The sequence below is a fragment of the Myxine glutinosa genome, unplaced genomic scaffold, assembly GCF_964187855.1.
Source record: "Myxine glutinosa unplaced genomic scaffold, kmMyxGlut1.1 SCAFFOLD_1698, whole genome shotgun sequence".
NCBI classification, from domain to species: domain Eukaryota; kingdom Metazoa; phylum Chordata; class Myxini; order Myxiniformes; family Myxinidae; genus Myxine; species Myxine glutinosa.
This window is the reverse complement of record NW_027617793.1, coordinates 22,784-49,255: the sequence shown is the minus strand read 5'-3', so window position 1 is coordinate 49,255 and position 26,472 is coordinate 22,784. Positions and strand designations below refer to the sequence as shown.

The 26,472-nt window shown below is 46.0% G+C and overlaps 3 protein-coding genes across 4 annotated transcripts; 1 reads left to right on the top strand and 2 right to left on the bottom strand.

Annotated features, from left to right (window-relative positions):
- Window positions 1-89: 89 nt before the first annotated feature.
- On the top strand, window positions 90-7,318 carry LOC144888133 (alpha-ketoglutarate-dependent dioxygenase alkB homolog 7, mitochondrial-like). 2 transcript variants are annotated; one of them, XM_078769218.1, is made up of 5 exons: window positions 247-669; window positions 3,944-4,117; window positions 4,710-4,831; window positions 6,744-6,846; window positions 7,078-7,318. In XM_078769218.1, the coding sequence occupies exons 1-5, from the start codon at window positions 427-429 to the stop codon at window positions 7,081-7,083; spliced, it is 648 nt and encodes a 215-aa protein (XP_078625344.1). In that variant the 5' UTR covers window positions 247-426; the 3' UTR covers window positions 7,084-7,318. The 2 variants fall into 2 exon arrangements, with proteins under 2 accessions (XP_078625343.1, XP_078625344.1); XM_078769217.1 differs by lacking the exon at window positions 6,744-6,846 and having other exon boundaries at window positions 90-669.
- LOC144889203 (DNA repair and recombination protein RAD54-like) lies at window positions 7,042-18,159 on the bottom strand. The gene is made up of 5 exons (XM_078769216.1): window positions 17,988-18,159; window positions 17,306-17,384; window positions 13,738-13,917; window positions 13,480-13,643; window positions 7,042-8,058 (listed from the first exon to the last, which is right to left on the bottom strand). Exons 1-5 carry the CDS (start codon window positions 18,104-18,106, stop codon window positions 7,860-7,862), a joined length of 741 nt encoding a protein of 246 aa, XP_078625342.1. The 5' UTR covers window positions 18,107-18,159; the 3' UTR covers window positions 7,042-7,859.
- Window positions 8,432-12,127, bottom strand: LOC144889202 (uncharacterized). Its single transcript, XM_078769214.1, has 4 exons — window positions 11,808-12,127; window positions 11,135-11,510; window positions 10,047-10,813; window positions 8,432-9,827 (listed from the first exon to the last, which is right to left on the bottom strand). Exons 1-4 carry the CDS (start codon window positions 12,125-12,127, stop codon window positions 9,257-9,259), a joined length of 2,034 nt encoding a protein of 677 aa, XP_078625340.1. The 3' UTR covers window positions 8,432-9,256.
- Window positions 18,160-26,472: the final 8,313 nt, after the last annotated feature.

Below are 26,472 nucleotides of genomic sequence, written 5' to 3'. Positions count from 1 at the left end.
GCCGGCTCAGAGAGACAGCTTGGAAATTCAGAGTGCAGTTTTCATTCCCTCAATTTCACGTCACCCGTCACCATTTTCCGTGTCAGGTCGGGGACGAATACCGAGGACGATGGACGGACATTCCAGAGGTTCGGGTCCAAATCCGAATTTTAGATGTTTGTTTCACACACTCCAATTTATAATCGCAATTGTAAATCTGTCACCGTGGCATGCCCAGTTGAACGGTGTATAGGTGTCACGTAGATTACAGAAGCTGGATTGCCATTACCCGCGTCATTTTGCTTACTGTACGTACTGTATGTAGAGTAATGCCCATTTGTAATGATAGGCGGCTTGCCTGTTGGTGTTGTGTGCGCTTAACCCAAATGGCAGAGGTGTATCACTTCGGACAATATAACTGTGGAAAGAAAGGTACGAACTAGTACTATGACGTGGACTGTTTGCTCCCAGTTAGGCCGCGTGTCTTGGTTAGCGAAGGCTAAAGTGTCACGACCCACCGCTCCCGGACCCTTCGAGCGCCGCCGCTTTGCCGCGCCTTCCGCGCCGCGACCGCCCGACGGGTTCGGTGTCTGTGAGGAGTTCGTGAGTCTGCGAGAGGAGCAGATTTTACTGGACGAAGTGGAGCCTTCGTTTCGGAAAATGAAGTACCAGTTCGACCACTGGGACGATGTGAGCTTATCTCCCTCTGATTTGTGTTATTTACTCGATTTCTTGCTCCGCTCTGACCTTGAGCATTTCGTTATTGAATAAATGACATTTCCTCGTCACATTCGTTATTGATTTCTGTTCAATCTGCCACTTGTTTGACCGCCTCACCCTCTGCACTTCAATCTCCGCCCCCTCTATTTTTCTTTGAAACCCCTCCTCTTTAAAACCTTCTCGCTCTGCCTCTGCACTTCAATCTCCGCCCCCTCTATTTTTCTTTGAAACCCCGCCTCTTTAAAACCTTCTCGCTCCGCCCTCTGCACTTCAATCTCCACCCCCACTGTTTTTCTTTGAAACCCCGCCTCTTTAAAACCTTCTCGCTCCGCCCTCTGCACTTCAATCTCCACCCCCTCTGTTTTTCTTTGAAACCCCGCCTCTTTAAAACCTTCTCGCTCTGCCTCTGCACTTCAATCTCCACCCCCACTGTTTTTCTTTGAAACCCCGCCTCTTTAAATCTTCTCGCTCCACCCTCTGTATTTTATCACGCTCCGCCCTCTCCGTACAGTCCTGCCTTTGATCTTCACAAACTCCACCTTCTGTCAGGTCTCTGATCAGTGCACCCTCTGCATGATCTTTTCATGCTCTACCCCTTGCACAATGTCTGTCTGCTCCCTCTGCCACTGTTTGTACTGCACCATTCGTACTCCTTTCACAGCTGGAAAATGGTCTTTGTTTTCTATACCGCTCTACTTTTATTTCCTGTCTTTGCTACTTCCACCTTTGCCAGGAAATGTTGTTTTGGAACCCATGCATTCATTGTGTTCTTTAACTTCTCAAAGGCTTCCTTTCACAATTTTATTTTGTTGTTTTAAACATGTAAATGAGTGAGCAACATTGGCAATCATTGATAATCCATGTTATATGTCACCTTTCTTCTAATCAAAAATAAAGCATGGAATCAACAATTGCAACAGGGCACACTCACCTCTAAGCTGTGCAGCCTGGATTTGAATCCCGATCCAGCCATAAACTGTCATCCCAGTGTTTCACAGGCAGGTTGAGCCGTCAATGTGTGTAACATTCATCAATGTTCAGCATTTATACACTTATGGTCTTGATTGCAGCCCTTATCTTATTCCTCAGATTTGCAATATCGGTAAGCTTCGTTCGGTACACCAGGTCCTTCACATAACCATATGAAAAAACATCCAGAGGCGTTATGTCCAGCAAACGTGGTGCCCACAGTTTCGGATCGTCGCACCCAATCCATCAATCATTGAAGTGTTCATTGAAGAAATTGTGCACTATAAGACTCCAGTGTGGGGGAGCTCTGTATTGTTGGTAAATGACCTCTTTCCATCAGATCCACCAATTGCGGGAGTACAAGGTTCTCCAACATATTCAGCTAATAATTGTCAGACTTTATAGTGGCTTCAGCAGAGAAGAATGGCCCAATGACTCGGTGATGCATGAGGCCGCACAACACGTTAACCTTTAGGCTGTCATGCTCAAGTTCTCAGACCTCATGTGGAGGCTCAGAGCCCCAAATCATGATATTATGTCTGTTAACTTTCCCAAAACATGGAAGGTTAACTCATTTGAGAAGAGCACGCGTCATGGGAATCCGTCATCTCCGTCTCAGCATTCCAAAATATCCACTGAAAATGTGATTCATCGCATGCAGTCGTCCGGTTTAAGTGAACTTTCCATGTGTACAGCTGCAATCGCGTGTGCAGCACTTCATGTACTGTTGAGCAGTGTAGCTGCAGCTCCATGGTGGCAGTCCTAAAGGACTCATAGAGACTGCGCTCGAACGACTCACAAGTGTGTTCAACATCCTCACCACTCATGCTTGGCTTTCTTCCATAGATCATCCTGAAGCGTTGTTGAACCCATGTAGATGATTTTGTCTTTATAAACCAGGAAACACATTGCGCTGTTTCTTGTGGGGGCACCATATGCAGCAAATGTCATCTACCGTGTATCAGGAGACTCCTGGCACCAAAAAAAAAAGTAAATAAAACTTTGAGGAATATTCTTTCACATGCAGCAAACCACATTGTGATATCCCATTTCATCGTTTTTTTATTTATTATGATTTGAATTTGGAATGGTAATTTGTGGAAACCCTGTACTTTGTGCCACATTGTATATAAGTCAACTCTGTGCAGGATAGTTCCTCACTGACCATAGCTCCCCCTCTCCCTCCTCCTACCTTCAAAGTCTCCCACTGCCAATTACACTGCAGCAGCATCCCTCTCTGCAGATCTTGTGAAAATAAGCAACTGTTCATCATCCTGTAATGTCCTGTAATGCAGGAAAGAAACAATCCTCAATTTGTATCTCCATAACAAGCAGCTGGCAAACCCTACAATAGTTTATTTCTGTGGTTACCCTCTCATCTCTGGAGCTCCTGGGACTCGCCATCAGCTTTCATCTTTATTGGGCAGATCATATCGCCAAGCGAGCCTCCAAAGCCAGCTGCTGCATTGGAAAATACATGAGTTTCCAACCTTCTGCATGCAAGAAAAGTTTACACGAGACAAATAATGTCAAGAGATTCAGAGGCTACCGGAGGATCCCTCACTTTGCTGTCCTCTGAAGTTGGAGGCCTACAATATGAGGGAGGGAGTAGCTGTGCCACCCTCAAGGCTTTTCTGAAGTCTCATGGAATATGCTTCTCCATAGTAGACCACTGCTACTGCTTTCCATCTTGCCACCCTTAAAGCAATGACGTTTAAGGCCCACCTTGTCATCACCATCTTAGGCCAAAAGTCTGAATGTGAAGGTCAGCTTTTTGTTTATCATGAGCAAGTTAGTGGCGTTGCAGTCTTTAGGTCTATTTTCGGCTTGCTCTTGCTGTCCTCAACTGTCTTTCTAACTGTCACACACATTCTATCAGACTTGCCTTATGACTGTCACCAAGTCTAAACTCGCTGGTCACCTCCATTCACCCCCCCCCCCCCCCAGTCACATTTTCTCTCACATATAGAACTTCCCGAATCTGTTGTCTCTTGCCTTTTCTCTCCAGGACCTTCACGTGTGCTGCCTACCTCATGGTGTCCCAATTTTACGACACCGATTGAGACCCTTCCCCCTTTCAACTGAAACTATTCGTACTGTGGTTCATCCTCACTTACATTCTTGTCCCTATTTCCTTCGCCACACTGTCTGTTGACACTTTTGTTCTGCTGTTCCATAAGCTTTGATATCCCTTGTTTAGAAAGTAAAAGCCTGTGGCCAATTTGCACTGCCCTGCAACCGATCTGTATAAACTAATAGGATTTTCTTCTCTTAGGCTATCCATGGCTATCATGAGATAGAGCGGGAGAAATGGAGTGCTGAGGCTGCCTCTCTGTTGCATAGAGTTTGTGAGACAGCATTTGGAACAAGAAGTGAAGTCAGCCCTCTGATCCACATCCTAGATTTGGATGCTCATGGGTACATCAAACCACATGTCGACAGCATCAAGGTGACATTCATTCATTCACCCATTTCTTCTTTGTAAGTAAATGACTAAAGGGGGGCCCGACAGGATGGCCTAGACCGAGAGGTATGCACACTCACCTCTAAGCTGTCTGGCTTGGGTTTGAATCTCATCCCAGCGATAAACTGTCATCCTGGTGGTTCACAGGCAGGGCGATTCGTCAATGGGTGTGCCGTCCCTCTGACGTTAAATGGGCGTCCCATGTGCTGGCATTATTTGGTGGACGTTAAACATCTCATGGTGTCCTTCATGAAGAGCAGATGAGCTATCGCAAGCACCATGGCCAAAATTCAATATTTCTGGCATAACCTTAATTGAACGTCGTCAGGACTGGTTCGTTGAAGATTTGGGACAAGCTTCCCCCGGTCAACCCCACAAGGACGTAGGAATAATTGTGGCCGTTAAAGAAGTAGTAGATGACTGATAGATGGAGTGAAAAGGTGCTTCAACAGGTACAAGACCATTCCTGCCTTTTGTATCATCGGCTCTATTATGCTCTGCTTTAGACATAAGGAAGGAATTTTCCCAGTTAATAAGCAATGTTGGTATCAGCTAAGATGTTCTGGTGTCGATGCAGTTCTGTGGGAACACCATCGCTGGCCTCAGCTTGCTGTCCACCTGCGTCATGCGTTTCGTACATGAAGGAACGGCTGAACAAATGGATATGCTGCTCAAACGGCGCTCCTTTTATATCATGCGGTGAGTAAAATGTTTGCAACTTTGTGCAATAGGCTACCAGTAATAGAAAAATCAACCCCCTGCTTTACCGCGTGATGAGTCTGTGCGAGACCGGACATTTTAAGAGAATCTTCCAGGTCATGGGCTACCCTTCACTCAGCTGCAAATGTTTCAAGGAGCCATCGAGAAAAAAAAAAGTCACAACAAAGATCCATCAGAACCAGTTGATGTGCTCCATCAGATCTTTGTATATATACTTATACCCCACTCCCCATTTTGCTCATACCCTTTGGGACTTGCTAACCTTGCTACCTTGTCGTTTAGCTGGAGCCTCGCAATCGGGATTGACAGGTCGATCCCAGAATCTTCACTCGTCGATCTGAACATTTAAAAAAAAAGTATGGGAAGGGTCGTGGTTGTATTTGAAACTGCAGTGGCTGTGGGTCGCACACGCAAGCTGCTGGAGAGTTTTTAAAAGAGCTAAATGTGGGCGCACAGGTCAATCAGAAATTATTTGCGTTTAAACGAACTGATTATCCATTAATGATGCAGTTGCTGTACTGCTGTGGCTGCCATACAGTTGTCGGTTGCTCATATCCAAAATGACGAGCGAGAAGCCGGGCCCGTCCAAGAAGGCATCTTTTCGCATTAGCCACCTGCTGGCGAAACATAAGAAACCATTCACCGATGAAGTTAATCAATGAGGCTATGACGGTTACTGCCGACAGCTTGTTTAAAGAAAGAAAAACAACGATGAAATTACGACAGCCATCAAGAGCATGCCACTTCAAAAGTATCCAAAAGGGTGGAATCGCTGTCCGAGGACATGTCTCATCAAATACTGTGAATTTATCTTTAAAGACATCAGATTGTGAATGTTTCTCATTGCAGTTTGATGCATCGGTATACACAATGGATACGGCCCAGCTGATTGTTTTAATTTGCATAGCATTCAAGACTCAGCAACAACGGACGACTTTCTCTCTTTTGCCACTTAGAGGACAAGAGGCGAGGATGTCTACAACGAATTTTAAAGGTGCACCGACATTGCTGGGTGCCAATGCAGGCCTTATTGCACTTTGCTGAAATGATCATGCATTTGCCTCCTTTGTCAATTAGCACCGTGTTATCCACCAACAAGTGCTAGCGAGCAAGGATATCAACGTTTCTCATGTTATGACAGTTATCAAGATCGTCAACTCAATTATTGCTAGAGCTTGCACCATTGCTCGTTCAAATTGTTACTCGATGAGCTCGATGCCACCTGCAGTGAGCTCATCCTTCATGAAGATGTGAAGTGGTTAAGTCGAGGAAAAGTCCTCCAGAGATTTTTAGATCTGATTCCTGAAAATGTCACCTTTCCTAAATCAAATATAGGCAAAACTTAACGATCTGAATCACGAACTGCAGGGGAGGGACAGGGACTTGTCACACATGATCAGTGCAGTGAATGCATTCAAGTTGAAACAAGGCCTGTGGTCCTCACAGTTAAAGAACAAGGTGACAGGACACTTCCCAAATCTGGAGAAAATCCTACAAAACACCAAAGAAGTGTTCCATAAAAATAAAATTGCATGACCACCTGACGATTGGAAAAGGAATTCAACAGACAATTTCAGGAGGGAGACGAGATGGAAGAAATCGTTTTGTCTCAAATAATTTTCTTGAAGTGGACATTGGAGAACTGAGCAAAATTTCAGCAGGTGTTTGACCAGAGCAGTGGACGTGACATGGAGATAATCACCATGCAAGATGACAGAGCTGAAAGCTAGGTCAAGGGAGAAAGAGTTTTGGGGAATTTCAAACAGAGAGAAGTACCCTCTTCTTACTTCCTGTGCACTCGAGGTGAAGGCCTACTCTAATTCCACATATCTCAGACGATGATTTCATCTGGGAAAAATCCATCTCACAAAGTATCGTCCTTATCTCACAGATGTCCATCTGATGGATTGTATGAGACTGGCCATCTCAAACGAGGACCCAGACTTCAAAGCACTCAGATAGTGTGCAAGCACAGGTGTCACACTAAGAACAAGGTGTGTTATGCATAAGCATATATATATATATATATAGTAAAGTAGAATTTTTTAAGGGGAGATCTTGGGTTGCATTTCGATTCTAAAAGTGATCTTATGTTTAAAAAGGTTGGAAACCACTGGGCTCGACCTAGACCCTTGCATTATGCAAACATTATTCACCTCTCCACGATTGGAGATATGTGTACACTGTGCAAAAGATCATGTCAGTTTTTAATCTCCCTTCCTCAGGGATAAAGTGCGATACAAGTTCACTCACGAAATTCTAAAGAACGAAGAATCCTATTACGAAGGAAAACACATCCCGAGAAGCAGACGGATCGCCATCATTTGCCGGAACTTTCCAGAAGAGAAAACGTGAATCTATGAATTGTGTGAAAAAAAAAGTAAAAATAAAAGATGCAAAAAGAAATTTTATTCCCCCATCGTTTTGGGAAGTATGTTACATTGAACAAATAAATGACAAACCGTTTCAGTCGTTTTACACATTAGTCGACATCATCAAGTTTACCTACCCCTGTCCTCCTCATAGCCCTTTCTCTCCAAAAGGTTCAATAATATAGTTTGATCCTTTTGATGTGGATAGCAAAGGTCAGAATTTGCTAGATTCCTCATCACCAGCATCTTAATTCTTCGACTTAGTCTGCCAGCATTGCTCCAAGCTGTCTGCAAGGAGAAGTGGGAAATTTAAACGGCCAACTCAAAACAGCACTTCATTTGCTTTACAGTATGGAGCAGACTTGCAAGTGCAGCGTGACGGCGAACTCTCAACCAAGCCATCGTTATGGCAACTGTGACACAGTAGATCACTTTCACCATTCCAACAATGGTGGAGGTTTGTGATACCATTCGTCAATCCTTTGCCTGGTGGCATGCTGCATTTCTGAGTTTATAAAACAAGTTTCCACCCAAAGTTCTCACTCGGTTCCTGAGGCCTGCGGGAGTGGTTCCACAGGAAGGAATGCAAGCGCTTGCTAAAAATGTAATGCCTTTAGGATAAAGTACACATGGGTTCACACGAGAGTGCGAGTGTCGTGAGAGCGTTGATGGAACACAAAGGAAATGCCGGCATCCCAAGCGGCACGGAGTGCAGTGTCTGGCAGGTGGCGCCTCTCAGCACTGTGCTGCCATTGCGATAGGGCTGACGTACAGTCTGCTTCCGTTGGAGGTGCGCGCACCTGGATGCCGTTCACACAACGACGGCAGCGAAATGTATGGGCAAGGGGAAAGGAGGAGGGGTGTGGTGGAGTTGGGGAAGGAAATGAAGAATTACATTCTTTCATATGATCTTGTACACCTTTCATATATAAGGCAGGGATATTAGAAGACACTATACATAATCATTAATTTGCTAACATAAATCAATGCAGTATATGCAGAGGAGGAACGACAGACATGCTTTTTATTGGAAGGCAGATGCAGAAGTACATGGAGGAAGAGGAAGAAGTTGTTTCTTGGGTTTGTTGATCTGGAGAAAGCATTCGATAGGGTTCCACGCAAAGTAGTGACATGGGCATTGAGTAAGTTAGGAGTGGAGGAATGGTTGATCAGAGTAGTGATGGCAATGTACAAAAGAGCGCGCACAGCTGTAAGGACGAATGACGGGAACAGTGGTGAGTTTGAGGTGAAGGTGGGAGCGCATCAGGGGTTGGTACGAAGTCCACTACTATTTGTAGCTGTGATGGAGGTGCTGGCTCGGAACGTAAAGGAGGGTTTGCCATGGGAGGTGTTGTATGCAGATGATCTGGTGTTGATTGCATAAAGTATGGATGGACTGAAGGAGAAGATGAACAAGTGGAAGGAATGTATGGAGACAAAAGGTCTGAAGGTGAATATGGGAAAGACGAAGGTGATGGCAAGTGGTAAAGCATGTGGTGAGGTGTAAAGAACTGGGAAGTGTGCTTTGTGCAGGAAGGGTGTCGGAGTGAACTCCATTCAATGTACAATGTTAAAGGTGGGCGCGATTCGGAAAATTTTAAGTCCGCTTACCGCTTATCCGCTCCGCCAGCCCGTGTAGTCCGATTCGCTTATCCGCTTCAGCGGCCGAAAATCTTAGCCCGCTTACCGGTTATCCGCTTATCCGCTTCGATTCGATTTTTTAAAAGCGCTTCGACGTTTTTAAAGCGATTTTTGACGTTTCTAAAGGGAATTTAATGCTTTTTAAGCCTAAATAGCCATTTCTAACTACTACAAAGACAAACAAAGCTTTTAAGATCAAAAATATACATTTTTAATTAAATAAAATTTATTCAAAATTTATTGAAATAAAGTTTTCCACTCGACTCTACTCTACTCTACAGTTAATTTAAATATAATTTTAATATATGCAAGTTACATTGAAGAAAAATCAATTTGCCCGTCCTTTCTTTGACAAGAGAGTCTACTAGTCAACAGACTAGCAGTCTGTTGACTAGTCCTCGTCTTCCTCCTCCACCTTGTGGGCCTTCTTGAGGATTTGGAGGTTGCCCTTCATGAAGACGAGGGCCTCGAAGTTCGGTGCAGCCAGGGCCGACCTCTTAGGCCTGAGGATGTCCGACCCGTAGCTGAACACGCGCTCGACCGAGGCAAAGCTCGGGAGCGGCGTGTTATGCCTGAGAAATAGAGTTACCCAAGCATCATGGAACTCGAGCGGGAAGAGATTGGGCGAGAGCCCCGGGTTCCCCCTCAGCGGCTTCCTCGACCAGTTGTTGACCTCTTCCCTGATCTTCTCCTCGAGGTTCTCCTCCTGCTGCCCCTCCTCCATGGCGAACAGGTAATCCGTACTGCTCGAGCCGGGCTGGGGTCCCTGCTGGGGGGCAGGGTCCAGGTGCTCGTCAGGCAGGACGAGGGCGAGCAGGTCCCTGATGAGCTTGTCCCTCACCAGGTCGCAGATGGCGTCGTTGTTCTGCCTCCTGCAGATGGCCCTGACCGTGGCGAGCTTGTGCTGGGGGTGCAGCGCCGTGGCCATCAAAAGGTCCATGTCCACGAAGAGGTGGCTGAACCTGAAGTAAAAGAAAAGTTATAAAACAAATGTCAAATAATTTCAGATTTGTAAATTGAAAAATTAAATGTCATTCAACTGATTTTAATTCATTTCAAATGAATCATTAGACCGGCAAGGATTTTTTAATCATTTAATAATAATATAATATAAGAAGAAAGAAGCACTTATTAATTTTCAACTCGTTGTGATAAAATATAATAATAATATAAGAACTAACCTGCCGTCAAAGCCCTTTGTTCCCTTCCTGGCGCAGGACGGCTGCTGGAGGAGGCTGGCCACCAGGTTCTGGGCGTGGACGATGCTGCCGTCGATGGACAGCGCCTCCAGGGAGTCCTTGAGCACCTGGAGGTGGGGGAGAAGGCACCCCATGTAGGCCTTCTCCTCGCCCTGGAGTACGTCTAGGCAGGCGGCGAGGGGGGCGGTCACCTTGACGTACTCCGACCAGATCTGCACGTCATCCTCCGTGATGTGCGGCAGGGGGTGGGGGTGCTGCCGCTGACAGATCTGGTTCAGGTTGTTCCTCTTGTCCATGTCAAGCACCTCGGTCAGCAGGCACTTGTAGGCGTCGTGGCTAGAGTTCCACCTGGTGACGCCGGGGGTCACAAGCTTCTTGCCCAGGGCCGTCTTAATGTCATTGGCGGTCACTGTCTTCCTGTTCTGGGCGTTCCACAGGCCCTGGGCCTTGGCGGCCGGCTTGGTGAAGGCCGGCCTGGGCTGGGCGCTCCAGCCGGGCACCTTCTCGACGTCCCTGGAGGCCAGCAGGTTCACTGTGTGTGCCGCACAGCGGCGATGCTTGGGGACGTGCACCACCTCTTCCTGCTGGTCCACCTCCTCCAGGGCGTCCACCACGAGGATGGTGTTGGTCTGCACCACCTCTGGGTCCACCTCCACCACGTCTAGCTGCTCGTCATCGCGCCCGAGGGCCCCGTAGTGATTCAAGGCGCTGATGTAGTTGGCGTCGTTGTCAGTGGTGGTGCTGACAACCTGAAAAGCAAAATACTGTTTTAAAACAAAGTTTATTTTCATTTTTCACTTACAGTTAATATTAAAAGTTTTAAAACTTAAAATGAATTGTTTTAGCAAAATATAATGTGTATTAGGTGACGTATTACTGTAATACGTCACTTAATACACATTATATTTTGCTAAAACAATTCATTTTAAGTTGCCTGAATAATCTAATTAATCTTGACTATTATATTTAAACACTGTCATAAAAAACGCATACTTTTATTGTTAATTGTAATCTATTGAAAATAAATTTTGTAAACAATTTTAAATTCTAAAACTACAGAGTTTACACACCTTTCTTTTGATGCCGAAGTCATCGTGCAGCTCGGAGATTGCCTCTGCCAGGTACTGGCCCGTCTGGCTGACGGTGATCTCCTTAATCCCGAGGACGGCGGACTGCCCCTCGAAGGTGACCCTCTCCAGCCAGGTCACCGTCATCCCCAGGAAGGCCCTGTTGCTTGCCGACCAGCTGTCGGCCGTGGTGGCGACGAACTCCTGTTTGGCGAGGAGGTCCGTCAGGTCGGCCTTGGCCTGGTCCCCCATCGCCCTGATGTCCCGAGTGAGCTTCCGCCGGGAGGGGACCTTGAACTGTGGGCAGGCGTACGCCCACAGGGCCCTGTTGTGCTCGTTGTCTGTCTCCGAGGCGGGCTTCATGCAGCCAATGAAGGACCTGAATTATATATTATATCAATTTATTATAAATTGATATAATGAATGAAAACTCTTAACAATTTATATGTCTCATATAAATTATTTATATGAGACATATAAATTGTTGAAAGATATTTTTGAACAGTCAAAAAAACTTTAACATTGAATTTATAATTATTAACGTGCCTCCGATTGAATCCGATAAATTCCGATTAAATCGGAATAGAACGGACCGATTTATTCCGAAGTTATTAATATATTCTTACTTTAAGTTGACAAATGAAAATGAGTTTAATTAAAATATAAAATTACCTACCTATAGTAAAGGTCGAGACACCTCTTCTGGCTGAACTTCTCCTTGAAGGTCTCCTCGATGCTGGCCTGCCTCCTGGCGCCGGCCATGTCCTGGAAGGACTTGTGGCGGCCGGGTCTGCTGCCGCCGTCGAGGGCCGCCTTGAGGTCGTTGTGCTGGGCATTGTGGTACCTCTGGTAGTGCACCTTCAAGTTTGAACTTGATCCGGGCTGGGCTTTGAGTGTCTTTGAGCACTTGGTGCACGTGGCCTTGCTGTCCACGACCTTGAAGAAGGGGGCGATGTGCCTCCACTTCTGGCTGAGGCTGGAATTGTCTGTGTCCATTGTCACGTTGATCTCAGCCGACTCGATTGAGTCCAGCGACATCCTGCTCTCGCTGCGCGTGAGCTGAGGGGTCAGGGCGCAGATCTCCTGACTGTCCTCCACGTCCCCCATCATGTTGACCGCCGAGTTGTGGATGTCGCTGTGCTGGGACTGCTGGTTTGCGTCGCTCGTGTGCCTGTCCCTGGCACTGCCGCTGGGCTGGAGAGTCAGAAATCTCTCCATCTTGACGTTATTGCCGCTCTAGCGTCCAATAAAATATTCAGTTTTCACTTATTATTCACTTAAATAAATATTCACAATTCTAGAGTAACGGCTCAGGCTAACAGCTGATTTGGCGAATTGCGATGCGCTTTAATTTTTCGGTAGTCCGCTTACGCTTATCCGCTTCGGTTTCCGGGGGTTGTTCCGATTCGCTTATCCGCTTCGAAAACGTTAGTCCGCTGCAGCGGATAAGCGGATAAGCGGACTTTCGAAGCGGACCACCCACTTTTGTACAATGTGCGCTGAGTGGGTTCATCAAAAATGTAGTGGTCTGAGAGGGTCATTAACCAGTGTGGCAATTACATTCAAGTGTAAGGTGTGCACAGAGGGAGCTGCAGATGGAGGAAATGTTGAGTTGGATCTTGGAGATGGCGTGAAGCTGGAAGGTGTGAAAACATTTTGCTACCTCAGAGACATGCAGAATGGAGAAGGTGGATCAGACTCGGCAATGGATGCTGGAGTGAGATGTGCATGGAAGAAGTTTCGAGAACTGAGTGGCGTGCTGATGAGGAGGGGAGTGTCGTTGAAGCTGAAGGGAAAGGTGTATGCTGCATGTGTGAGAAGTGTTATGATTTATGGGAGCGAGACATGGGTAATGAACGTAGAGCAACAACGAAGGCTGGAATGGGTGGAAATGCGAATGGTTCGGTGGATGTGTGGAGTATCGTTGAGAGAAAGGAAGACAAATGATGAATTGCGAAAGATGATGGGAATAGAGCCTGTGATGGATGCTGTGAAGAGAAAGAGGTTCAGATGGTTTGGTCATGCGTTGAGGATGGATGAAAGTGACTGGTTGAGGAGAGTGATGGAAATGAATGTAGAAGGAAGTAGAGGACGGGGAAGACCGAGAAAGACTTGGCTGAAGATGGTGGAAGAAGAAATGCGGGCAAGGGGGTTAACAAGGGGAGATGCAGAAAATAGGGCAAAATGGAGAGGATTGTCATGGGGACCACAAGGCTAACCCCTGCTCCAGCAGGGAAAATGGCCTTAAAATGCCTGTTGTGTTGTTGTTGTATATGGCATTCAACTCCAGGGTCCCAGTATCTTAAGCCAAGTGTGCAGATGGGAAAGGAGTGGAATGAGGAACGAACTTGTCGTGAGTGTCGCTCGTGGTTTCTTCATCGAGTACAAATAGGTCGCGAAGTTCACCCTGTGTAAAGTGCCGCTCAACATCCATCTCCTTATCCACCACGCAACTACTCAGAGCCTTCTTGTGAGTCTGACGTTGCAAAACCTTTTCCTCTATGGTCCCAGTCTGCAGTATCAGGAAGTGACCAACACAAGTCATCCAATAATGCCATTGCCACATTGAAAATACTTTTATTCCATTGACGTGCACGAATCCTTACCGATACGAGGCGGTACACGAAGCACGTTTTCTTCTGTCCGTCATGCCACACCCGCGCCATGGCCTGCTCGTCGTTTGCTGGATTCCAGTCGGGATCAAACATGATCAGGCGGTTTGCTCCAATTAGGTTCAAACCACAACCGCCAGCTTTGCTGCTCAACATGAATATAAATTCTGGACTCTGCTTGGGCAGTGTGACAGTATAAACCCCAACAAGTCAGTCTTTACATAGAAACAAAACAGTGCCATCATCGTCTTGTTCACCTAGATCACCGAGCGATTTATGAAGCATTAGTGGTCAAAATTTGGACAGCCAAGACATACTTTCATCAAGTGGTATTCTTTCTTTTTAACTTATACTACCAATATTCATTAAATGGACTGCAGTGCAACTTGATTTTATTTAATACATGATGGTGGCCCATGGAAAAGTGAGGTAACAAACTGACAGTGGTGACAAGGAGCCATAGTTTTACAAAAAACAAGGAAATGAAGAAATGGGCAAAGAGGAGGAAAAATGATAACCTGCAAGTAATAGGGTTGAGATAGGTATGATTCATGGAGGTAGAAAAGATAATGGGTAGGGGACAGAGAGAATGGCATGAGAAGGTGGTGACCAGCCTGTTTGAAGCTCTCAAAGGAAGAGTGAGGTAAAAAACCTCAGGAAGGTGTTTCCACAAATCACAGAAAAGTAAACCAAAGGATTGGAGGTGTGCGGTGAAAGTGCATTTTGAGAGTCTTAACACCGTATTGTACCGTAAAATACCCCTATCCTACTGACAGACAGACTACAGCTGTGTGACTCTCTGCTGATCCCGTAGATTATTTTGTGGGTCACAGGGAAGAGCAGTACACCAGGAGCTACAGACCAAGCCCTTGTAGACTGATTTTCTCTTCAAGAAATTGTCCACAACATCCAAATGATTACTTGCAATCATTGCTTCTGGGTTCTCCTGAATGGACAGTCGAGTCGGTTAAACAATCACAATAATGGAGGCTCTGACTCCTGGTTAACATGTAGGCCTAAGCTGATGATCTTGCCATTTTGGGATCACATGCAGGCAAGACATTTGAGAAAGTTGAAGACACTAAGCAAAGATGTTGCAACAATGAGCCTCTACTACCACCAACGGTGCGACTGTCTCAATGTTCAGAAAACAGCATACTCCGTCTTCCATCTGCAGGATAGCAAAGCAAGGAGACAGCTGAAAGTCAAGCTGAACAACATCCCTCTCTCCTTCCCTCAGATACTTACTTACCTTTGTGTGCAACTCTATTGGGCTGTGACCCTCTGGCAGCATACAGAAAAGGTAGCAGTAAAAGTAGCTGCAAGACTCAAATTGATCCACAAACTCTGTGGCAATGACTTCTCTACCCTCCAAGCCTCAACACTCACATTAATATATGCCCCTGCAGAATACTGTCTCTGCTTCGGACAAAAGCCTTCACACAAAAAAGGCTGACGTGCAGCTCAACATATCTGAGGGCTAACAGTCAGTCAACAGCCCACTCCCTCCCAGTACTTGCTGGCATTCACCACCATCACGTCAAGCATCTAGCTACTAAAAGACATGCAGCACCCAAAGCTTCTAACATCTCAGGACACCCACGTCAATAAGTCTTTGAAGAATTCCCCCCCCCCCCTCCCTCTTGCCAAACAATTGAAAAGCAGGAAGACCTTTATGAGAGAGGCCAACCCCACATCACTTCAGATGATGGGTCTGGCAGGCACACATGGCACATTAACTAGTGGTGACCGAACCAACCTGAAGGCCATCTACAATATCTCTCCACCTCCACTAAACCTCCAGGATGTGACATGTCCCTGAAGGAATGGTGCCGCTTGAACCAGCTTCGAACTGGCGTTGACCAGTTTAGCAGCAACAAGTTCACCTGGGGACCTGCGGAATCGCCTTCATGCGAGTGTGGTAACCTCCAGATTACAGACAATCTAGTGCAGGACTGCCAAACTCACAACCTGTAAAAGGGGATATGTGCCAGGAGCTACAAAGCATAATGTCACGTGCCCACGATTGGCAGAGTACAGCAACTTTTATTTCATCTATCCCACGCTTGAGCCATATGAAAGAAGAATGAGGTTTCAAAGACTCATTCCATTTGTCAGACCAGTATAAAACAATTCCAGATCAACAGAGAGTCAGACAGCTCCTGTCTGCCTGCCAGTGGGATGGCGGTACTTTATGGCACAATGCAGTCATCTGTAAAATGGAAGAGAGGGTTGTGCAGAGCATCAGAGAAGTCGTGCATTATTATGTGGAACCTCATGCATAAATATGCAGCTTTACCATGCAATAATTTTCTTTTATTAAAATGGACCAGTGTCATTAAAAAGGAGACATTTATGCAACATAAACCATACCCCACAGACTATATAGGCTCTCTTCACCCACCATGTCCATCAGCTCACATTTCACTGCTTCACATGGCCCAGCCTCATTAAGGCTTCTTTGTAACATTTTCGATTCTGCATCTATCTATAATTCCAGTAATCTCTGTCTGTCTGTCTGTACGTTTGTCTGTGACCGCTGTTTCTCGACAACCACGGGTCCGATATACTTTTAACTTGCCAGGTATATTGCTGGGGACCCGAGGATGTGCCTTTTCAAGGTTTCATATTAATCGGACAATTACTTACCGAGCTATGTCCAAAAAACGATTCAACCAATCAGAGAGCAGCGAACGATCGCGTGTGCCGAACGTGGCGGGCACACTCTGCCTCGGATGGCACATTTGAGAGCGTATTCATTTATTTCACGTTTGCAAACTATGTTGGCGTTAAACTATGTTTTACAACTAATAAAAACGAATTTGCGATTCATTCGCTTTCCTGCGCGTTTGTGCACGCGATGGCGATTTCTTTACCAAACTCCGGAAGCCGTTCGCTTTGGACCAAACCATTGCATGTAAATAGAGGGGGGGGATTGTCACCGTACTCGCAAGCCGTTCGCTTTGGACCAAACCATTTCATGTAAATAGAGGGGGGGGATATAATTTTAGATATAGATATAGTACGGGCATGCCCTAGTTTGGTTAAAAGGCAACAGGACAGCCTGCTGGCAACTCAATGATAAACATAATTGACTGTGAACAAAACACAAGGCTGAGCACACCATCCTTCAGATGGGATGTTTGGTCAGCTGTCCTTGCCTCGTCTGTAGTGTGGCTGTTAAAAAAATCTTAGTATTTTCCTTAAACAACATGTCCTTGGACCAAATTTATTGGATGGGTGAAACTTAGGATTGATCACACTAACTCAGTGTGACCCTTCCTGATATATCATCATCATGGAAGCTGCATTAGCTTGCTGTTTTAAATTGAAGAGGAAGCGAACAATTTAACATCAATGCCTCATTCGGACCACTTAATCTGCACCCAGCTTGGCCTCCAACTTGGTGGGAAATATGAAGCTTTGGGCCCAAACTTCCAATCTGAAATCATAGGATTAAAGAGACTCAAATTCTCCTTTTTTTCTCCCAAGTTAAAATTCTTATCAGAAGTGGACATTTTCACGAATGAAGGAAGTGAATCATTTTAGTGAGGTGGCGTACCGAGGGATTGTTGAAACGCTCCACCACCTTGGCTCGCTTTTTGATGGACATGCTCCCATCGAGTCGTACGTACAGATACCTATGAGGTTCAGCAGAAAGTTAGTGCTGACTTAATCACAAGCAATAATTTCATTAATTTATACTTCCTGCTATACAATTTATTTTCCCGACCATATAGCATTTAAACCGATGTTGAAGTTGACAGCAGAATTTGTGCGATTTTAAGGCAGAATTGCCGATCCCCTTTTCAAGTCTTACGAACTGGCTGGCTAGGCCTAACATTCAACCAAGTTTGCAGGAATGTGGAATTGGTTCACGATATAGGTGATATCTCACCTACTCTTTGAAAAAGAAAACGTGCAATCTTCTATGTCCACCAACTAATGCTAGCAGACGGGACTCCCAGTTTAACGGCAATCCGAGGGAAGGGACACACATCGATGATTCGCTCTGCATGTTTTTTATCCATCCTACTTCTCCAATATATCTTCTTTGATTATTGATTTTCACACCATTTGTGAGCGTAACACTGCGGAAGCAAAAAACACGAGCTCATTGACGTCTAAATAACTTGAGCTCTTCCTTGGCAATTTTCATTACAGCATTTACTCAATTCTAACAAGCTTAGAAACTGGAACACAATTAAAAGGTGTTGAAAATAGATCTCTGAATGTGTACTCACTTCCGAGCAGTACATAATCTTTCAAACAGGTCCAGAGTTTGTGTGTAGTTTGAGACCAAGATAACCTTGTCACTGGTTGAGGAGCAAGTAACTGCCAGGATGTAATCCAAGACTGACATTTTTGCTGAGGAGGAAGCATCATGAAAACAGCAAAGAATGAATAAACAAACAAATAACACAATATAATCATCCTACTATTAATTTTCCATTGGTCATTGGTTTGACGCCAATGCAAAAATTTTTTATTACGGACCCTAGGCATCAAAAAGCTACCTGTAATCGAACAAACAGTTTCAAATTAAGCACCTCACCACCAATAGGGCAATTGTATTGCATCAGATGTGGCAATAAATACGAATTTTTGCTCCCAGCTTGCTGGCCCAATGACAGAAGACGCCATTTGCATTTTTTCCGCCTCCATTCCTACCCCATTCAGAATCCCGTGTGGGCACAGGCAACTAGCTAATACAATATAATAAATATTGTAACGTTTATAGGGGGAAGGCAATGAAATACCTTAGTCCAGGTAGAAGTGTACAGATTACCATGATCTGAGTGTCGTGTAAGAACACCTTGGTGAAAATAAGTCACCTCTGTGTGTTCGGATTAAGTGTGACGTGTGGCCATACGGACGATGGCTCTTGTGCTGGGTAACTTAGGGAATAAGAATAAATCCCCCTGTCCGCCCTACCTCTTGTGATCTGACCTTTGTGGTTATAATAAATCGACCTGCGATAAGTCGAGGGCTGTCAGGAAACGAACTCGGGCATATTACAACACCGACATGCCCGGCAGATACCCATCACATTTGCCGATCGGCAAGGGATCCCCGCCCCCGAATGTTCTCGATGGGCGCCCAGAAGGGCCGCGAGGACCCGCCCCAAAGGGAATGATTGGTCATGGCCATGGACTGAAGTGGTGGGGCACGGGGATTGGTTTGAGTGTGACATCAGCGAAAAGAGGGGAGGGTGCGTTTCTTTCTCTTTCTTTCTCTCTTTCTCTTTCTCTTTCTCTTTCTCTTTCTCTTTCTCTCTCTCTCTCTCTCTCTCTCTCTCTCTCTCTCTCTCTCTCTCTCTCTCTCTCTCTCTCTCGGTCCTGGGTTTGGTCGTGGGCGGTCACGTTTTGCCTGTGTGGGCGCCTGTGAGGAGATCGGTGAAAGCTTTTGGGAGCTTTGCAAGTGGAAAGGAGGAGGTTTTGGCGGCTGTGTTGTTCTTCGGAGGCGAAGGAGGTCGCGAGCGAGCTGAAGGAGGTCGTCCTATCTGCTTGCCTTATGCCAGTGGATACTAAGGGCGCCGTGCCACCGCCATCTTGTGCGCTTCCCATGCAGTAGCTTCAACGACCACCAAGCTCCCAAAGTGCTCGTCGAGACCAGAGCTGAGTGCCGGCAGAAATATTATTTATTTTTTATTTTGGTTGACTCAGCCTGTCATCCTTCCGAGGTCGGCTAATTGAGTACCAGTTCACTGGTAATTCCCTGTTTGTTGTAAAAGGCGACAAAAAGGGTTGGCGGCAGGAAGGGCATCCGGCCGTAAAACATTGCTTCAAAAAGGGGACCGAAAAACAACAACAACCACGGTCCCCGAAAAAGGCCAACCCCCGCTTTGCGGGGAAAAATGGCCTCTAAAGGTGTTTTTTTTGTTGTTTTTTTCCCCCTTGTTTGTATATGAGTCCGTCTGGAGGGTCCCTCAATTAGGAATTTAGTTTTACCGTGCATTTCCTGTTCCCTGGCATTATTTTTATTAAACCCTTTTATTGTTGCATTTGAATTAAAAGATATATGGAAATGCTGTTGAATGCAGGGAATGAATGGGATGGCAACATCGAGAGTAACTCAGTTTTAGGACCGGCAGAGAAGATAACTGGAAAGGAAGTTGAGGAAGCGATAAAAGCAATGAAGAGTAGAAAAGCGGGAAGGCCGACGGGAGTTGTGGGAGATATGTTGAAGGCAGCAGGAAGTTGGGACGTGAAGAAAATGACAGAGATCTGTAATCTGGTGGTGAAAGAAGGCCGCATTCCAGTGGAGTGGGAACTGAGTACCCTCGTCCCTCTATACAAGGGGAAAGGTGACCCTCTGGACTGTGGCCCGTATCGAGCGATAAAGTTATTGGAACATGGAATGAAGGTATTGGAAAGGGTGTTGGAGAGGAGGATAAGGAAGAAAGTGAAGATCGACGAAATGCAGTTTGGATTTATGCCAGGAAGAGGAACGACAGACGTGCTTTTATTGAGGCAGTTGCAGGAGAAGTACATGGAGAAGAGGAAGAAGTTGTTTCTTGGGTTTGTTCATCTGGAGAAAGCATTCGATAGGGTTCCACACGAAGTATTGACATGGGCATTGAGGAAGTTAGGAGTGGAGGAATGGTTGATCAGAGTAGTGATGGCAATGCACAAAAGAGCGCGCACAGCTGTAAGGACGAACGACGGGAACAGTGGTGAGTTTGAGGTGAAGGTGGGAGTGTATTAGGGGTTGGTACCAAGTCCACTACTATTTGTAGCTGTGATGGAGGTGCTGGCTCAGAACGTAAAGGGGGTTTACCGTGGGAGTTGTTGCATGCAGATGATCTGGTGTTGATTGCGGAAAGTATGGATGGACTGAAGGAAAATATGAACAAGTGGAAGGAATGTATGGAGACAAAAGGTCTGAAGGTGAATATCTGAAAGACGAAAGTGATGGCAATTGGTAAAGCATGTGGTGAGGTGGAAAGAACTGGGAAGTGGCCGTGTGCTGTGTGCAGGAAGGGTGGCGGAGTGAACTCCATTCAATGTACAATGTGCTCTGAGTAGGGTTCATCAAAAATGTCGTGGTCTGAGAGGGTCATTAACCAGTGTGGCAGCTACATTCAAATGTAAGGTGTGCACAGAGGGAGCTGCAGATGGAGGAAATGTTGAGTTGGATCTTGGAGACGGCATGAAGCTGGAAGGTGTGAAAACATTTTGCTGTCTCGGAGACATGCTGAATGGAGAAGGTGGATCAGACTCGGCAATGGTTGCTGGAGTGAGATGTGCATGGAAGAAGTTTTGGGAACTGAGTGGCGTGCTGATGAGGAGGGGAGTGTCGTTGAAGCTGAAGGGAAAGGTGTATGCTGCATGTGTGAGAAGTGTTATGATTTATGGGAGCGAGACATGGGTAATGAACGTAGAGCAGCAACAAAGGCTGGAAAGGGTGGAAATGCGAATGGTTCGGTGGATATGTGGAGTATCATTGAGAGAGAGGAAGACAAATGATGAATTGCGAAAGATGATGGGAATAGAGCCTGTGATTGATGCTGTGAAGAGGAACACGTTGAGATGTTTGGTCATGTGTTGAGGAAGGATGAAAGTGATACGTTGAGAAGAGTGATGGAAATAAATGTAGAAGGAAGTGGAGGACGGGGAAGACCGAGACAGACTTGCCTGAAGATGGTGGAAGAAGAAATGCGGGCAATGTGGTAATACAAGGAGAGATGCAGAAAATAGGGCAAAATGGAGACGATTGTCATGGGGCCCGCAAGGCTAACCCCTGCTCTCGCGGGGAAAAGGGCCTTAAAATGATGATTCATTCATTCATTCATTTTCATTCTTGACATGAATATAAGAAATTCACGCAATGTGAAAAACAAGTGTGAGGTACCTTTGTTGCATTCTCTTCCGAAACAGACGCATATTGGAAGGCCTATAAGGTTTGGTACTTGGTTGATAAGCCCTTTTCACCAATGGGTAGCGACACAGGTTACTGTTGAATTTTCTCTTGTCTCATGCACATACCATATTCTCTGGTCGGCTTTTCCAGGGTGTCACCTCCCCACTACAATCAATTTCTTGCAGAAAAAATGTCTTGCACGAACAAAACGGCAGCCACGAAAAGCACATCCAACACCATGGAGAATTCTCCTCCACAACAACGCCAGGGATTCAGATCGAAGGGATATTTTCTCTTCCTGATACGGTACGTCCAAAGTCGTCACATCTCTTCTTTTTCTTCTTACATCTCCGAAACGTATTCCTAAGTTTAAAAAGGTTGAAAGTCAATTTCTTGTTCATTTTCTGAGGTTTATATTTCCAAATTCAAGATAAAAAAGTGAAGAGGAAAATAAATTATTTACTTCAGATGCTTTCAATCAGATGAATTCACTTTGGTGTTTTATATCTTGATGACTGCTCGACTCCTCGACAATAACGTCTTGTGAAACATAGGTTTCCTCCACAACAACGTCTTGTGAACCCGGAAGACTCCTCCACAACAACGTCTTGTGAACCCGGAAGACTCCTCCACAACAACGTCTTGTGAACCGGAAGACTCCTCCACAACAACGTCTTGTGAACCGGAAGACGCCTCCACAACAACGTCTTGTGAACCGGAAGACTCCTCCACAACAACGTCTTGTGAACCGGAAGACGCCTCCCCAACAACGTCTTGTGAACCGGAAGACTCCTCCACAACAACGTCTTGTGAACCGGAAGACTCCTCCACAACAACGTCTTGTGAACCGGAAAACTCCTCCACAACAACAACGTCTTGTGAACCGGAAGACTCCTCCACAACAACGTCTTGTGAACCGGAAGACTCCTCCACAACAACGTCTTATGAACCGGAAGACTCCTCCACAACAACGTCTTGTGAACCAGAAGACTCCTCCACAACAACGTCTTGTGAACCGGAAGACTCCTTCACAACAACGTCTTGTGAACCGGAAGACTCCTCCACAACAACGTCTTGTGAACCAGAAGACTCCTCCACAACAACGTCTTGTGAACCGGAAGACTCCTCCACAACAACGTCTTGTGAACCGGAAGACTCCTCCACAACAACGTCTTGTGAACCGGAAGACTCCTCCACAACAACGTCTTGTGAACCGGAAGACTCCTCCACAACAACGTCTTGTGAACCGGAAGACTCCTCCACAACAACGTCTTGTGAACCGGAAGACTCCTCCACAACAACGTCTTGTGAACCGGAAGACTCCTCCACAACAACGTCTTGTGAACCGGAAGACTCCTCCACAACAACGTCTTGTGAACCGGAAGACTCCTCCACAACAACGTCTTGTGAACCGGAAGACTCCTCCACAACAACGTCTTGTGAACCGGAAGACTCCTCCACAACAACGTCTTGTGAACCGGAAGACTCCTCCACAACAACGTCTTGTGAACCGGAAGACTCCTCCACAACAACAACGTCTTGTGAACCGGAAGACTCCTCCACAACAACAACGTCTTGTGAACCGGAAGACTCCTCCACAACAACGTCTTGTGAACCGGAAGACTCCTCCACAACAACGTCTTATGAACCGGAAGACTCCTCCACAACAACGTCTTGTGAACCGGAAGACTCCTCCACAACAACGTCTTGTGAACCGGAAGACTCCTCCACAACAACGTCTTGTGAACCGGAAGACTCCTCCACAACAACGTCTTGTGAACCGGAAGACTCCTTCACAACAACGTCTTGTGAACCGGAAGACTCCTCCACAACAACGTCTTGTGAACCGGAAGACTCCTCCACAACAACGTCTTGTGAACCGGAAGACTCCTCCACAACAACGTCTTGTGAACCGGAAGACTCCTCCACAACAACGTCTTGTGAACCGGAAGACTCCTCCACAACAACGTCTTGTGAACCGGAAGACTCCTCCACAACAACGTCTTGTGAACCGGAAGACTCCTCCACAACAACGTCTTGTGAACCGGACGACTCCTCCACAACAACGTCTTGTGAACCGGAAGACTCCTCCACAACAACGTCTTGTGAACCGGAAGACTCCTCCACAACAACGTCTTGTGAACCGGAAGACTCCTCCACAACAACGTCTTGTGAACCGGAAGACTCCTCCACAACAACATCTTGTGAACCGGAAGACTCCTCCACAACAACGTCTTGTGAACCGGAAGACTCCTCCACAACAACGTCTTGTGAACCAGAATACATCTCCACAACAATGTCTTGTGAACCGGAAGACTCCTCCACAACGTCTTGTGAACCGGAAGACTCCTCCACAACAACGTCTTGTGAACCGGAAGACTCCTCCACAACAACGTCTTGTGAACCGGAAGACTCCTCCACAACAACGTCTTGTGAACCGGAAAACTCCTCCACAACGTCTTGTGAACCGGAAGAAGACTCCACAACAACGTCTTGTGAACCGGAAGACTCCTCCACAACAACGTCTTGTGAACCGGAAGACCCCTCCACAACAACGTCTTGTGAACCGGAAGAGTCCTCCACAACAAAGTCTTGTGAACCGGAAGACTCCTCCACAACAAAGTCTTGTGAACCGGAAGACTCCTCCACAACAACGTCTTGTGAACCGGAAGACTCCTCCACAACAGCGTCTTGTGAACCGGAAGACTCCTCCTCAACAACGTCTTGTGAACCGGAAGACTCCTCCACAACAGCGTCTTGTGAACCGGAAGACTCCTCCTCAACAACGTCTTGTGAACCGGAAGACTCCTCCACAACAAAGTCTTGTGAACCGGAAGACTCCTCCACAACAACGTCTTGTGAACCGGAAGACTCCTCCACAACAGCGTCTTGTGAACCGGAAGACTCCTCCTCAACAACGTCTTGTGAACCAGAAGACTCCTCCACAACAACGTCTTGTGAACCAGAAGACTCCTCCACAACAACGTCTTGTGAACCAGAAGACTCCTCCACAACAACGTCTTGTGAACCGGAAGACTCCTTCACAACAACGTCTTGTGAACCAGAAGACTCCTCCACAACAACGTCTTGTGAACCGGAAGACTCCTCCACAACAACGTCTTGTGAACCGGAAGACTCCTCCACAACAACGTCTTGTGAACCGGAAGACTCCTCCACAACAACGTCTTGTGACCCGGAAGACTCCTCCACAATGTCTTGTGAACAATAAGACACCTTCATACCACCATCTTGACAATCGGAAGAATCATTCACACCAATCCATCGTGAACGGGGAGACTCATAAAGCTTTGCTTCCCTGAAAAAGAAAAGTCCTCTTCAATCACAACTTTGTGCAGATGTGCGATGTAAAATGTAAAAATAAGAATGTAAAAACACCATGATTGAGCACATGGCGAACGTAGAAATTGAATGAAGAAGATAAAACACTAAAAGGTGAGGAAGAAGAGTGAAATAGCGAATTTTGGTTATTCCTGACATGAATTTAAGAAATTCACGCAATGTGAAAAACAAGTGTGAGGTACCTTTGTTGCATTCTCTTCCGAAACAGACGCATATTGGAAGGCCTATAAGGTTTGGTACTTGGTTGATAAGCCCTTTTCACCAATGGGTCGGGACACAGGTTACTGTTGAATTTTCTCTTGTCTCATGCACATACCATATTCTCTGGTCGGCTTTTCCAGGGTGTCACCTCCCCACTACAATCAATTTCTTGCAGAAAAAATGTCTTGCACGAACAAAACGGCAGCCATGAAAAGCACATCCAACACCATGGAGAATTCTCCTCCACAACAACGCCAGGGATTCAGATCGAAGGGATATTTTCTCTTCCTGATAAGGTACGTCCAAATTCGTCACATCTCTTCTTTTTCTTATTACTTCTCCGAAACGTATTCCGAAGTTTAAAAAGGTTGAAAAGTCAATTTCTTGTTCATTTTCTGAGGTTTATATTTCCAAATTCAAGATTAAAAAGTGAAGAGGAAAATAAATTATTTACTTCAGATGCTTTCAATCAGATGAATTCACTTTGGTGTTTTATATCTTGATGACTGCTCGACTCCTCCACAATAACGTCTTGTGAAACATAAGTTTCCTCCACAACAACGTCTTGTGAACCCGGAAGACTCCTCCACAACATCGTGTTGTGAACCCGAATACTCCTCCACAACAACGTCTTGTGAACCGGAAGACTCCTCCACAACAACGTCTTGTGAACCCGAATACTCCTCCACAACAACGTCTTGTGAACCGGAAGACTCCTCCACAACAACGTCTTGTGAACCCGAATGCTCCTCCACAACAACGTCTTGTGAACCGGAAGACTCCTCCACAACAACGTCTTGTGAACCGGAAGACTCCTCCACAACAACGTCTTGTGAACCGGAAGACCCCTCCACAACAACGTCTTGTGAACCGGAAGACCCCTCCACAACAACGTCTTGTGAACCGGAAGACCCCTCCACAACAACGTCTTGTGAACCGGAAGACCCCTCCACAACAACGTCTTGTGAACCGGAAGACTCCTCCACAACAACGTCTTGTGAACCGGAAGACTCCTCCACAACAACGTCTTGTGAACCGGAAGACCCCTCCACAACAACGTCTTGTGAACCGGAAGACTCCTCCACAACAACGTCTTGTGAACCGGAAGACTCCTCCACAACGTCTTGTGAACGATAAGACACCATCATACCACCATCTTGACAATCGGAAGAATCATTCACACCAATCCATCGTGAACGGGGAGACTCATAAAGCTTTGCTTCCCTGAAAAAGAAAAGTCCTCTTCAATCACAACTTTGTGCAGATGTGCGATGTAAAATGTGAAAATAAGAATGTAAAAACACC

Excerpts from the sequence above, each read along its gene's own strand:
- LOC144888133 (XM_078769217.1), top strand. The coding sequence starts at position 427 with ATGACGTGGACTGTTTGCTCCCAGTTAGGCCGCGTGTCTTGGTTAGCG. Across the intron at positions 4,118-4,709 it reads CACATGTCGACAGCATCAAG|TTCTGTGGGAACACCATCGC; the intron begins GTGACATTCATT and ends GTGTCGATGCAG. Across the intron at positions 4,832-7,077 it reads CGCTCCTTTTATATCATGCG|GGATAAAGTGCGATACAAGT; the intron begins GTGAGTAAAATG and ends TCCCTTCCTCAG.
- LOC144889202 (XM_078769214.1), bottom strand. The coding sequence starts at position 12,127 with ATGGACACAGACAATTCCAGCCTCAGCCAGAAGTGGAGGCACATCGCC. Across the intron at positions 10,814-11,134 it reads ACTTCGGCATCAAAAGAAAG|GTTGTCAGCACCACCACTGA; the intron begins GTGTGTAAACTC and ends TTTGCTTTTCAG. Across the intron at positions 9,828-10,046 it reads ACAAAGGGCTTTGACGGCAG|GTTCAGCCACCTCTTCGTGG; the intron begins GTTAGTTCTTAT and ends CTTTTACTTCAG.
- LOC144889203 (XM_078769216.1), bottom strand. The coding sequence starts at position 18,106 with ATGTCAGTCTTGGATTACATCCTGGCAGTTACTTGCTCCTCAACCAGT. Across the intron at positions 13,918-17,305 it reads AGCGTTTCAACAATCCCTCG|AGTCCAGAATTTATATTCAT; the intron begins GTACGCCACCTC and ends CTGCCCAAGCAG. Across the intron at positions 13,644-13,737 it reads TCGTGTACCGCCTCGTATCG|ACTGGGACCATAGAGGAAAA; the intron begins GTAAGGATTCGT and ends CTGATACTGCAG.